The 14,528-nt window shown below is 35.5% G+C and overlaps 2 protein-coding genes across 2 annotated transcripts; both read right to left on the bottom strand.

Annotated features, from left to right (window-relative positions):
* Positions 1-1,689: 1,689 nt before the first annotated feature.
* LOC114738980 (protein disulfide-isomerase 5-2) lies at positions 1,690-5,738 on the bottom strand. Its single transcript, XM_028927045.1, has 5 exons — positions 5,425-5,738; positions 4,837-4,940; positions 4,215-4,585; positions 3,203-3,504; positions 1,690-2,353 (listed from the first exon to the last, which is right to left on the bottom strand). The coding sequence occupies exons 1-5, from the start codon at positions 5,632-5,634 to the stop codon at positions 2,036-2,038; spliced, it is 1,305 nt and encodes a 434-aa protein (XP_028782878.1). The 5' UTR covers positions 5,635-5,738; the 3' UTR covers positions 1,690-2,035.
* Positions 5,739-7,576: 1,838 nt separating this feature from the next.
* Positions 7,577-10,816, bottom strand: LOC114738981 (alpha-(1,4)-fucosyltransferase). Its single transcript, XM_028927046.1, has 3 exons — positions 10,205-10,816; positions 8,648-8,821; positions 7,577-8,558 (listed from the first exon to the last, which is right to left on the bottom strand). The coding sequence occupies exons 1-3, from the start codon at positions 10,670-10,672 to the stop codon at positions 7,992-7,994; spliced, it is 1,209 nt and encodes a 402-aa protein (XP_028782879.1). The 5' UTR covers positions 10,673-10,816; the 3' UTR covers positions 7,577-7,991.
* Positions 10,817-14,528: the final 3,712 nt, after the last annotated feature.

The raw sequence follows: 14,528 nt of genomic DNA, 5'->3' as shown, positions 1-14,528 counted from the left end.
CTTCCAATTCCATCTCTATAGAGTGGGTGTACGTAATTGATTTAGTTTGGAATCAGGAGTAGAATAGCAGGAAAATATATATATATATATATATATATGAATGAAAATTTGAAATATTAAAACCAAATTATTAATAAAAATATTTCTCAGGTGTTAAAATAGTAATCTCTATTTAAGAGTATTTGTATTAGCTAGGTGGTGTGGGATATATTATTCCTTTCAGAGCGTGTATTTGGTCTTGTCTCGCAAATCGGATTCAAAAATAATTTTTTATTGGTTGTTTCAAACGGAAAATGAGTGGTCCATGATGGCTATATTATTCATCTAATTAAGTGCTCCTAATTTATTAGGTATTTATAGCTTTCCCCCATTTTCATGGTTTTTGCTGATACTAATGGTGTGGCTATTTCATTTGTTTCCTTGCCTCTATGAAATGAAATATTAATTCGATTTATCTGCCACTTCATTTTTTTTCAAAAGAAAAAAATTATGTTCTTCATCACTGTTATGAAATGAGCAGAATCAGTATTTAATGTGCGTGCGTGTGTTTTATTTTTTAATAAATATGTGTTATCAGAAAGGATATAAAAGGGGGAAAAAAACCAACAATAGCACCCGAAAGAAAACGGACAGCAGAGAATCAATTTTAAGAGATATACCAGAGTGTGTAACGTTGAAGATTGTTTAGAAAACTGAAAGCGGTAATCTTCTTTATTCTTACTCACTACAATTTGGTTTATATACTTAAATTAAAAGTATATTGTTTATCATTTAATTTTACACAAAATATTATTTTGGTTCCCTAACTATATAATGTTTTTTTAAGTCATCTGACTGAGTTTTGTTAACCAAAAATACGAATATTAGAGTTTTAAATATTAATAATATATTTTCAAATACTGATATGTTAAGTTTAATTTTTTGAAATAACTATTATTAAAATAACAAATTCGATGTTAAGGTTGAAGGATTAAATATTTGCTTTATTTTTAATTTTATTTTAGAGTTTTTACGCTGATCGATGTATTACTGCTCAATAAACCCTTTTTTCAATCAATGAGATTGTTTTTACACGATTTTGCTATTCAATCATGATGGAAAAATGTCATGTAACAAAACAGATTTAGTTTTATTTCCCGGCCAAAAAAATAGGATTGGTTTTATACAAATACTTCTCGATGCCATGGTCAACAATTTTTTTTTGGCAATCTCTTTAATCTTTTAAGGCATGGAATTGATGCCTGTGAAAACTACTTATAAACATATTATTTAAAATATGCTTTAAGAATTGACACTACTCTGACCATATCTAATGCTCCAATTTCTACCAAAATCGTAGTTGATGCTACATTGTTGATAGATAATAAATATTAGATGCGACTAACAAAGAAAAAGTTACCAACATGACGACACTAAAGACGGATTGGCTACTTCCATAAAACATATAATGCATATTAAATAGTTAAATTTTTTAATAACTTTGAAAATTAATATGTAAATGAATAAAATTGATTTGATGGTAATTACAAATTTATTTGGTGATCTCTATGAATTACTTGTCTACTTGGCTACCACTATTTAGAGAAGCAACCAATAAAATTTGCAATGTAAAGCGTCATGCCATCAATACAGCCCACATACAAGTAAACAACACTGAGATTTGAGTATGGATGCCCAGCAGTCGATAGATGATTTCAAAGAAATTTGTGCTTGAATTATTGCCACATGATCTACAGTCATATAACTTAAGATATGCATGTGAGGGCCTTGCAACTGTTTTCAAGGTCTTATAAATGTCTGCCTTTAAAGGAAGAACAGCCCTAGAACATATCACAAAATTGTACAAGTAAAAGCCATATTGACGCCATGAAGCACGCGCATATCAAAATGGGGAACTTTGACACTACCCTTGAAGGAAACGCAAAACCTCTCCATAATAATTAGGCTCCCCAATGGGAATGCTGATTCCAGAGCCAACAGCTATATTGCGAAATGTCCCTGGTCAGTTTTAACAAAGATGCCAACATGTGTTCATTTAATCCTGCTTATCTCCAGGTTTATACTCTCTGCTCTGACCCTCCAACACAGAGCTTCTGGCATGATCACCCTGGTCTTGATTCGGTACTCTCTCATAACCATCGTCTCCTTTGTATAAGGTCTGAATAAGCATCAATACCGCCACCACAAAAACAAAAATGTAAACCATTCTGATGTCGAAAGATCTATGGAATACTTTCAGCAGTGACGGGCCACTAGTTCTTTTCTGCAATGTTTTGCCTTCCCTGTATCCTTCTATTAATTTAGTTATCTGGGTTGCTTGATCCTCCCCATTTATGCTTTCAGAACCAACAACCTGAAAATCATTATTTAAAAACAAAAAATTGGCAATGGAAATTTGAGTGAAAAAAGAAAGCATCAATTATATAATTTAAGTTAATATGTTTGTTTATATATACGTAGTACAGGGAGTTTTTAAGTAATGCGAACAGCAGGATCGAAATCAACTATCCTCATGCATTAAATGAGAGGTAAAATAAGATATTTGAAAGTTTCGCTTGGAAGAATGACTTATTCAACATTTATGGTGAACAAACGCATTTAGTCCTGTCTGCAGTTTACCTTTGAGGAAATATTGAAGAATAATCAATATTGAAAGTGACTATGTAATAACACAGATATATCCACTAAATTTAATAGAAGCATCAGACCATAAAAGGGGATATAGATGCTGTTGACCTTGAAATTTGACATCACATGTTCCCATTAGATAGTGAAACCAAATCCATGACAAGGCACAAAGATAAGAAGACTAATGGAGGTTGAAAGCCACCAATTTGCATCGAATTTTTACAATTTCACTTTACCCCAATAGTTTGCGACTTCACGACCATTATGTACATCAATATCATGAAACTTCAAAAGGATTGATGAACTAATCATAACAGGGTATCTCAAGTCTAAAGCACCCTCTGAAAATGTTGGCCTATCAGCTGTGCATATATTCACAAATTTTGAAATGTTGTATGTTTTTTCCTCCATGAACCCATCCCAAATACATGCATAACATATATATGCCAATTGATAAGACATTGAAAATGTAAACTTGAGATTATGCAGCTATGTAAAACGGAAATCAGAAATCACTTAGAGAGCAATAATTAGGATAAAATAGCTCCTTCTAAGGTAGAATGCGAAGACTTACAGTAAGGTAATCATCACTTCCATCCCAAATGACCATCTTTGGTAGTTCAGTACTGATGTCAAATTTCTCTGCAAATTCCTCCAACTGTGCAACCCCAACATAACTAAATATTAAATCACGGTTTGCAGATGCAGCAGCCTTCAGTAACTTAATCAGTTCCTTTGTTTTTTCTTCATTTTCATCCTCCACAATTGTTAGAACAATTTTTCTCCCATCAGAACTCATCAACTTCAGTGTGTCGTGGGATACAGGAACAGCCAAAGGGATCAGGTTTTGTTTTACAAAATCTTCCAAAAATTCCTCTGTCATTTAAAATGAGGACAGGACAAACAAAAAACCATGTCATGATGCATCCAAGTTGAAGCATACATAGCAGTTAAAAATGATGAATATAGCATTATGATGTGATGGCAGAATTCGCCAACATGATTTTGTATGCATATACGTGTGGACGGGTGTGTCATAGATATTGAACTCAGATCATGCTTAGAAGAAAAAATTGCCATGAAAAATGTATCAAAAGTTCTTCACCTACCTAAATTGTTCCCACAACGAAAGTTGCATTTTAGACCATTACATTTTATCTTCAGTTATTATTCGTATGCTACTCGTATGCTATCTGATGATAAACAAATTGATTCTAGCCGTGAGATACCATGAGTAGAAACAGTCAGGGAAACCATAAAATCCTGCCCATATCATACGAGCTGCAAAGATAGGAACTGACAAATAGGTCTCCGCCCATCAAATATTTTCAATACAAAATGCATCTCCTACATGAGCAATTGGAGCTTAGAAACACCTTCTTTAAAATTGGCATCATAAACGAAGTAACTATCATGTCATCATCAAAGTAGCAGATGCACGCACATAATCCAGGAAGTGTTAAACCCAAGGCAAATGGCAAGAGATGTGTACAAGAGAAGTGAAGTACACGGAAACGGTATTTACAAAGTACTAATTAGTATAAGATAATTGCAAACTATCCATGTTCTTTCAAGTGCAAACTAACCTTCAAATGGACCATAAAAGGTGCTCCGCTCATTGTAACTTGGGTTAATAGAAACCAAAGCAGGAACCTTATCAAAATCGTACACCACCATAACATCCTCCGAAAAATCCTTTGCTACAGAAAACCAGGCATTTTTCTTATATTTTTGGGCTAACTTTTCAATCATCGAATTGTTCAGCCCAAAGCCAATATATATGGGGAAAAAGGTGCCAGCTGCTTCAACAAAGTCACTGATAGCAGAATCTGAATCAAGGATGGAAACATCAGAAGCAGCAAACTTCTTCAGGTAGCGAACAAGTAACTCTGCTTGCCTTGGTCCCCGATATTCAGTGGGGATACCATTACTGAACAGCATAAGGCTAGGATATGCGCTACATCACAGAATAAATTTTCTATCATCAGTTCATTTCCAGTAAAAATATCCTGATGTATTCTCCGCTCTCTCTCCCTCCCTTAAAATGTTTGTTAATTTTATAGTCTAGTGCTAGCACCTCATAAGCTAAGGAAAAACGGGAGAAAAAGCATATATCGAGGTTGTTAAAACGAAGATTATCTTCATATCAAATAAATAAATAAATAAAGATTATATTAATAAGCAATATACAGGGACGGAACAACATACTCAACGTCATATTTTTTTGCAAGGCTGGTAAACTTGTCTGCATTTACTTTTGCAATGACAATGGGTTCCTTCAAGGCAGCAAGTGCAGGGGCAGCAGCATCCAACTGCAAGGCAACGAATTAGATATTTTATTCGTCTCACTTAGAATAAAACATAAGAATAACTAAGCTAATATACCTAATTAAGTAGAATCAAACACGAACAGCTATGTTGTGTGACAAACCTATTGCCGCCTGCCCTAACCTCTTAGATGTTCAAACTCAACAGAAAGAAGCATTCCTATAATAAATAACACCAATACTAGTTTACAGCACTCTTTTGTGTAGCAATACACAAACAGAACAGAGGAGTGGCAGCGCAGTTGCCTCCGCTAGATCGCCCTACAATGTTTGAACGTGGATCGGAGTTCAATTTGAATTAGGAGATTCCAAGCTAGTGAAGATCAAAATAAAAAAAATAAAAAAAAAATTCTCCTGCCTAATAAAACCACGGGTAACCCCATGAAAGGTTGAATACTATCACTATCTGAGCTTCGAGTCGCCCAAAGTTGTCCTCTGGAACAAATCAGAGGACATATGAAGCGCATACCTCGGGAGAGAGACGCTTGCAGTGACCGCACCAGGGAGCGTAGAAGTCAACGAAGACAAGGTCGAAGGTCGATATCACGGAGTCGAAGTTGGATTCATCCAATTCCAACACCGTCCCATCCACCGAGAAAGGCTGAGCGGAAGAAAAAGCCGAAAAATTTAAGAGCAAAGAATGAATCAGAAGAAAAACAGACGCAACCAAATGCTTCATCTTCGATCCGATTAGCAACAAGGCCTCTCTCAGCGCCCCCTTTTCTAGTCGACTTACCTTTCCTTCTCCGTTTTCATTTCACAGTTCTACTATTTTTGTTAGCGGCCGTTCAGAGCAGGTGAGCGTTCCAGCATAAAAGTTCAAATTCATCGATTTTTTTCTTCCCTTGTTAATATTTTCGATACTATTTATTTACAAAGTAATAAATATCCATTCATCCTCAAAAGATAAACAAGCAATTTTAAAATAAATTTATCACTAAATGCGATTAAATAAATAACTCAATATCAATATATTGGACTGAAGTTGAGCTGACATTAATGAATTGTATTTTAAGTATTTTAAAGTTTAAACTATTACACACACATACACATAGGGGTGTTCACGGGACGGATCGGGACCGGGACAGGCCCGTCCCGGTTCCGTCCCGATGAACAGTAACGGGACAGATTTTTTGTCTCGTATCTCGTCCGTCCCGGGTTGTCCCGGTCCCGATCGGGACGGGACGGATCCAGGACGGGACCAGAACGTCCCGAAATAATTTTTTTTTAATTTTTTTTAATTTTTTTAAAAAATCTGATTTTTTAATTATATTTTTTTGAGCTTAAATCTTATAAAAACATCTTTTTTATTTGTTTGGGCACTCTTAAATAAAAGCTCAAATATTACATATAATAGTTATTAAAAACTCTAAACAAAAGCTTTTAACACAATAAATGACTTCACGCCAACGAACAAAGAGAAAATTGCATCGTATTAACTTGCTCCAGAGCCGAAGAAAGCATCATTCCAGTGATACGAGTCAAGCCCGAGACGTTTAGCATACGAAATGAAAATAAGCAACTATCTTAAATAACGTATTAGACTTGGGTTCATCGGATGGACCAATTGGCACAAATTTGTGAGATCAGGCAATTAAGAACACAGGCCAAGACCACGGACACGAGCCATGTCTTCTTCCTACATCTATGAAACAATAAAATTATTCAAAGGCAAATCTAAGGTTACACAGTTGCACAGTTCCAATTGGAGACGAAACACAGTTCAAATTTGTTGCTAAAATTCTAATCATCAATAATCTCAAATCATTAACAAATATAAAAACTCTAAATAAATATATCCATAGTTCCATACAATAGTCTCAAATCTTAAAAAAATATGAAAAAAATGATATTATATAAAAAATTAAAATTTTTTTTTAAAAAAAAGGAACCGGGACGGGACCGGGACGGGACAACCCCGTCCCGTGTCCCGTCCCGTCCCGGTCCCTTTTTTGTCCCGTCCCGATTTGTCCCGTCCCGTCCCAATAAGACCGGGACCGGAACGGACCGACCGGGACGGGCCGGCCTTAAACACCCCTACATACACAGATATATATATATATATATATAATATTTTGTTCGATAACAATATATAGATTGTGTCTTTGGGAATCAGCATAGTGTTGGGATGGAAAAAGAACAAAAGAATCACCATACTGCAAAACATCATCGTTGTCATTCTAAAATGCTGTATGTGCACGCTGCATAGTCAATGCGGGTCAATTTGAAATTACTGAAAATTTTTAGTATATATGGAATTGGAAATATAGTCACACACACACACGCGGCATAAGCATGTTTTAGTTTGGATACGTGAGATCCGAACCGAATTGCATGTTATTGATAGCCAGTGGACAGAGTGACAACCAAATGGTCCAAATACCAATTTAGCTGTAGGCATTGGCGAATATCTAGTCCATAATTTATTTGGTTTCTTTTTCTTTTCTTTTCTTTTTCTTGGGTGGTTGTTTTTTTTTGGGGGGGGGGGTTGTTTAGGCTAAACATGGATTAAATTGGGGGATTAGAATTTATTTCAGAATCGTTCACCAATCAAATTATATATAGTTGCTAAAATACTTAAGTCCAGTGGCCAAACAGGCAAGCACCCACTTGCGAGCTGCGTCCCATGAATTTGCCCCTGATTGTCTGATTGCATGGATTCAAAATACATTGTTTTTGACCAAGCCAAGAATAAGGCCCTCATCTAGTAACAGCCAAGTCCCAAGGAGGAGAGAAAGACTAACTGTATTTACTTACTATCATCAAAGAATTGTCAACCGCATCTCACACTATTCCCCACGTGTCAACTATGATACACCAACAACGCAACTACTGTGATCTGGCTTCACCAGTGGATTCATCATCAATCAACAATTTCCTCAGGACAGCCGATATACATATATATAAGAAGAAGAATAATCAACCTCAGGAAAACAATCCGTTTCCCTATATCTAGATCACAAGGCCTGTATGATCCATCTTTGATCTGTCTGTCACCATCAAGCTAATCTACAAGTCCACCAAAAAATACTACTCCTAGGTTCTTGCATTCCTTCCGCCTTTTCTGCTAATAGCCTCACATAGCCGGCATGGAAGGGTGTCAAGACTCACTGCTCGAGTTCTTCCGTAATTACCCAATACGCCACATCTTCTCCATGCGTGGTATTCGGCATATGCTACTGGATCATTAGCTAGGCTCTTCACATATGAAGCCAGTTCTTCCAGGGACTTGAACTTTGTACCATCGATTATCGAATGCGGAGGAACAAAATCCATAACATTTGGTGCACCAAAATATATCGGAACCGCACCAGAGTCCAAGGCATAAAATAACTTCTCTGTCACATAACTTTCAGTCCAAGTATTCTCAATTGCAAGAACAAACTTGTAGTGAGACATGGCACAATGCAAGTGATCCCACCATTTTGGGGTCACACTAGCATCATTTGCACACTTGGGATAAAAAGATAGCGCCATGTCTGGACCACCAACATTATTAAGGCATTTGCCAAATGAATGGTGTGGCAGCAAGCTCAGTAGTTTCTCGGCAAGTTCATTCCTCTGAGAAAGACACCTTGACGAAGACCAATAAACAAGTGTATCCTATGAATGACAAATAAGATTTAGCTACTATGAGCCCAAATTTTTCTTTTATTCTATCATCCTAATATCCTTAATGACAAATCACTTACATTGTTTTTGTATGGGGAGATATGATAGTTTCGCCCGTTGTGAAACAGAGCACCTGCATAGGTTGACTGTACATCATCTTCAGCATGATAACTAATAAACATCTCTTCTCGGCCTGATCGCCTTCTACCAGCTTCAAGATCCATGTATACACGAAGAGGTTGTCCAATACGTCTCTGAAATCAAAATAAGAAAGAAGTGAAATAAACTGGGCCAAATGGAGATTCAAAAAGTACACACACAAACACAAGGAGCCAAAACAAAAACACTGAACTGAACTGTACACAATCAGCACCACAAACTAGGTCATGGCTTGACACTTGAGCCGTATAAGGTAGTGGAGGTACAATTAAGCCAAAGCCATAATACTTTTACGTCCCCAGAGGTAGGGGTTAGTTTCAAATTGAACATGTGATCATTGGAGGAAGCAACAACGTTACACTATGCCTAGTATATCATCATATAGCCTACAAGGAGGAAGATAAAAGTTAAGGATACAAATTGAAATGACATTGTGTTATGTTTATTGGTGAGATATTGAGACAGTTGGATAGGTTTGCTTCCTCTGATAGCTACACATTCAACAGGTAAACTAATCCTAATAACAATTTGGACAGGATAAGCAATTAAGTTATTGAAAATTTCTGCAAACATTTGGGGCAATGATCAGAGACTTAAAATGAAAGAATATGTGTCTTTAGCCCATAGTTTATAGATCACTTTTATGCCACAATGTCTCAGTAATGCTTCTTCAGAAATAGTTGCCACAGGGAACATAGTTGCCGCTGATGCTGATAATGGGAGGGCCAATTATCTATGGGATATGTGGAGGAATTTGATGCGAGGAAGCATAATAGAATGAGAATGCCCACTTGGAAGTTAAGGAATTATTAAGGGGCCGATGAAAAAGAAAAGGGGCATGGATAAGTGGATTCTCTTTCTCTGGCGCTTTCTTCTTATTCATTGATTTTTCCTCTGCCACTTTCTTCTGATTCCTCTTACTGAATTTGACAATTTGAACTTAAAGTAAACTGGAAATGACTTGAGTATATCACACCTTGTTAAAGAAATAGATCCAGAGGAGACCTATTCAGTTACTTGGTATTTGTGATTCATGATTGTTAGCTACCTTTTCACACCCCTTCCGTTGTATAGATGTTCATGTTTCAGGGTACGAATTAATGAATCACATTTTGTGAAACACATAATGTAAGGAGCATCTAAAGGAAAGAGCTCCGCTATTATAGATTTCCCCTGAAATTGGTCACTCATAATTGAAACGTAAGAAATAGAATTATATCACATGCATGAAGTTCAGCAAATTCTGAAGGATAGAGATCCTAGGGATAGCTACACATCAGGTTCTCATGAATGCACATAAACATCGACCTGATCAACCCTCTTATCCTTCTTCAGCATACTAGATTTAAATTTCTAGATAGGAAATCTTTTCAAATCTACGAAACCCACCATCCTTACCAAAACCGTCACCAAAACTAGAAATGCCAATTTCAGGAGAATTAATCAAAGGAATGAACCATTTTCGATCAGAGACTTACCCGTAGTGGAGGCGTGGTTGTTTCAAACAACAAGGCATCAGGCTTGTCCGCCAAAACAGAAGATTTCGTCCATAAACAGCTCAACCCACATCGGCAAGAGTACAAATTGTCTAAATTATCGGGAATCCAAGTCCATCCCTTGACCAAAACGCTAACATGGCTCGATTTCAAGCTTCCACATTCCGATTCACCGCCAATCTCTTGCAAAGAAGAAGTCTTTGATTTGTTTAGCAGGTTAACTTCACCGTGTTTCTGCCTGAACCGAGGACAACCCACCTGAGAGTCCCATTTCCTGAAGGCACCCACCAGATCGGTGAAGGGTTCTGGTACAGAGGTGGTGGAATCGTGGATGGGTTGGACGGATGATGATACGGAGGGAAGCTCAAGGACACCGGAGAAGAAAAGGATGAGGAAACTGAAACTAATCATGGCAGCGACGGTGACGGAGTTAACTGGTTTCGATGGCATGGTTGACTCTTATAGAGAGGGAGAGAGGAGTGTGAAGGATTTTCAGAGAAATGGAGGGTGCATGAGAAAGAGAATGGAGTCCAAGGCGACTTCGTCTACACAGTTGCATTCCTTTCGAGTTTGGTGATAGACGAGTCTCTTCAGTCGTTAGGGGTTGTTTGGATCGGATACCTTTTCAAAGCCCATTCGTAGGATACAATTTTATGCCATCCATGGTTAACAGTGTCAATTGTAGTACATTCCCTGTAGTGAATATAAGTGAATATAGGGATTAATTTAACTTTTAATTTAATTTTAAATATAAAATCTTAATTTATTTTGTTTTTTATGTTTATCTATTTTTTAAAATGATTTTTATAGTAGTTGTACATGTTAAATATTTCATTAAATGATAGTTTTTTAGCTAATACATATGATTAGTAAGGATATATTAAAAAGACAATATCTATTTATTACAAATAACTAATTTAGTTAGCAAAATTTTTTAATCTATTTAAATTAGTCAACTAACTCTTATATTAAAAATCAAAAATAGCATATAACCTTTTTTAGGGTTAATATATAGCCTTAGCCCTTGATATTTACGTTAAATTTAGTTTTAGTTCATCAAATTTTAAATCATGGATTTTTGCCTCTTAAGAGGCAAATATAGTCCAAATGTTTATTAAATTATATAGACCAATATTTTAGACTAAAAGAAATTTAAGGAACCAAAATTTTAACTTGAAATTTGATGGACTAAAACTAAAATAAGAACAAATTTGAATATAAAAAATTGTATTAACTTTCTTTTTTTAATATTCTAAAATGCAGGAAAGGTAGGTCTAGATTTACTTATTTTTGCCCTCTCAATGAAAAATCGATATATATATTTATATAAGCAATAAAAACGAAAAAAATTGTAATGGTCCGCAGCATTTCAAATTAGAGTTAATAGGATGGGGAGACGTAAAATAGGAGTAAGATGCTAAATGAACATAAGAAGAGACAAACTTTATAAAGAGAAGCTGAATTTCCTACATGATGATACCATCCGATGCCTTGAGTAAAGATATTACTCCTCCTATGCTTAATATATGACTCAATTGTTAATTTAGTTTTAGTTCTAAATATAATAACCCATTTTTCATATTTATTAATTTTTTCTAAATTATCCTTATAGATACTCCATCAATCATAATTAAGTAGAAGAGAGAGAAGGGATATTAAGAAAGATGATTATGGTGTTTTAAGAAAAACATGTCATATTTCTTATAATTGACTAACTTACCTAATTTCCTTAATCTAATCAAATTAGTTAAATGGGTCTTATATTAAGAACTGGAAAAGTATATACTACCTCCAATACTTAATATAAGAACTCGTTTGAATTTTATTTTAGTTATAAATATAAAACCCTAATTTACTTTGTATCTCATATTTATTCATTTTTTTTAAAGGTAGTCCTTATGATAATGATAGTTTTAGTGAATACACTTACTTTATAGTGATATTTTAGAAAAAAAACAACATATATTTACTGTAAATAACTAACTTAACTAGCTTTCTTAATCTATTTAAATTAGTCAGCCGGCTCTTGTATTAAAGAAATATGAGATATTATATTGGAATTGATCAGCAATTTCCTGAAGCAAAGGCGAGCTAAATCGAATATTTGTGGATCTGTGTCAGAAGCAGTAAAGACCCGAGGCTCTTTGTTATTGTTGCGATATAAATGATGGATGCACGCACATGATGGTGTGGGCTTTTTATGCTTCAGTTTCCTCATCTGGGTCAACCATTGAAGATGGGAAGGCAAAGGACCAATATAAAGAACTACAAAGATCAAGGAGGATATTGACTTCAGCCAAGTGATGAGAATGTCCAATGAGTGTCAGGACAATCATGTTGCAAAAGGAGAGAGGAGTATGAAGAATTTCCATTGCTACCCTTATGAGGGGAATATAATTTCTGAACCCCAATTTCAAAATCCACCGTTTGCAGTGATTGATGGGAATTTGCTCACCAGAAGCAACCTTCCATTTGATATTTTGAGTGATGATGATCGATGTCTGAGACCTCTAAGATTCCTTTCCAGAACCAACAAGAGTTTTAATTAAGGTCTTGCAGTCATGAGATGAGTCAGTGTGTGTGTGTGTGTGTTTGTTTTTATTCTCATCGTGTTTCTTACAAGAGAGCTCTCTTCAAAGTCATGATTCGCTAGAGCCTAGAAGGGCTTTGTTCATTAATTAGCTAGGCGTGTATGCCGCATTACACCTGGGAGAACAAAGGATATTCTTTTTAACAAGATGTATGCATCTTCTTCCTGCAACCATGATACCACCAGGAAAAAAGAATTAATCAATTGGGTAGCCATGAGATTACAGAACTACTCGTTGGGTGGCTTGAAGCATGACAGAAGATAAGCGTTGGAGGATGATAATACATATTTTATGAAGTTTAATATATACTGATGCTTGAGAGAGAAGTTTGACCTTCCAAGTAATCGTAGTTAATAACAACTAATTGCCCGGCGATATGGACTATTACGTTGCAAAGCTCGAGTTCATTAGTTGCTAGAGTCGGGATTATTTGAACGTTTTTTCCCTAGTCGAAAGAAGATTTTCTTGAGCCTAAATATCATATCCTGGTGCCCATAAATAAATATGCTTGTACTTTAAGACAAACACGAATTGAAACTAAAACATCCTAGCCCCAGACATCCTTTCCGTTGTATCCAAAAAAAAAAAAATCCCACCCGCAAACAGAAAATGGGATTGCATAATTTTGAGGTTGTTGAATAGAATGCGACTTTGCCGTAAGATCATGTGGAATAAGTTGTCCCTGGAACCTTTTGTTTGCGGTCGTTGGCGTCTTCCACAAGCAAGTTCCAAGCGTCCGCCAATATAATCATGCCATCGTCAAGTCTTCCTGCGCCAACCGATTGACATTGATATTCCTTATCTAGGCCAAACCAGTTGACAGTTGAGCACTGGATATGACAACGAATATTAATCTGCCATTCCATTGTTTCTGATAATAATGATAGAATGGTAGGTAGCGCAGTTGATATTTCACATTACTATGATATTCTTTGTAGTTATCATCTCTCCACAAGGTTCATTTTTACAAAGACTAAATATTATACATATTTCCTTGCCTTGAAAATCGAACGCCCATTCCCATTTTTCACCAGACATTACATATATTCTCCCCTTTCCACCTCTCTGTATATTCCACTTCTTATAGGTCATAGCATTTGGTGAGGCTAGATGCATGATTAGTGCTACTGCTGAATTACTTGAGTAGCTTTTATTAAGAATTACGATTAATTTAATTGACTTCTTTTCATATTAATTTTTTATACTCAACAATATTATACGGACGGATTGGATTTTTCATATTATATATATAGCTTGTATTTTAAATTGGTTATCTATAATTCTGTATATCACCTTTCATAAATCTAACCATATTTACTCACAATGTGTGTTGTTTGATCAGCATGTCAAGATTGAGTGGTTGAAATTATGCACTTAATCCATAAAACTTAGCAAGCCTGCTAAGTAAATATCATAATGGAAAATTTTACTGGGTATTAGTTTGAAATTTTAAGTTCGTCGGATAATAAAAAAGCATGTTGTGTTGTATCTTTCTGTAAACACTAAATTACTCTCCCAAAAAGGTAGAATTATGGTGCAATTTATATGAAACTTAATTAAATGATGACTAAAATGGATCGATATGTATATGCATAACAACAAAGTCCCGCATAAATATATCATCTCCCTTGTGTACTAAACAGAAAACAGATGCGTTATTAGTCAGTATTAGGATTATACGCTACATCATTATAGAATATCATATCAGTTTAATT

The sequence above is a fragment of the Neltuma alba genome, unplaced genomic scaffold (genome assembly GCF_004799145.2).
Source record: "Neltuma alba isolate B1F8T4 unplaced genomic scaffold, ASM479914v2 tig00013730_pilon, whole genome shotgun sequence".
Lineage (NCBI taxonomy): Eukaryota > Viridiplantae > Streptophyta > Magnoliopsida > Fabales > Fabaceae > Neltuma > Neltuma alba.
This window is presented reverse-complemented; position numbering and strand designations above follow the sequence as displayed.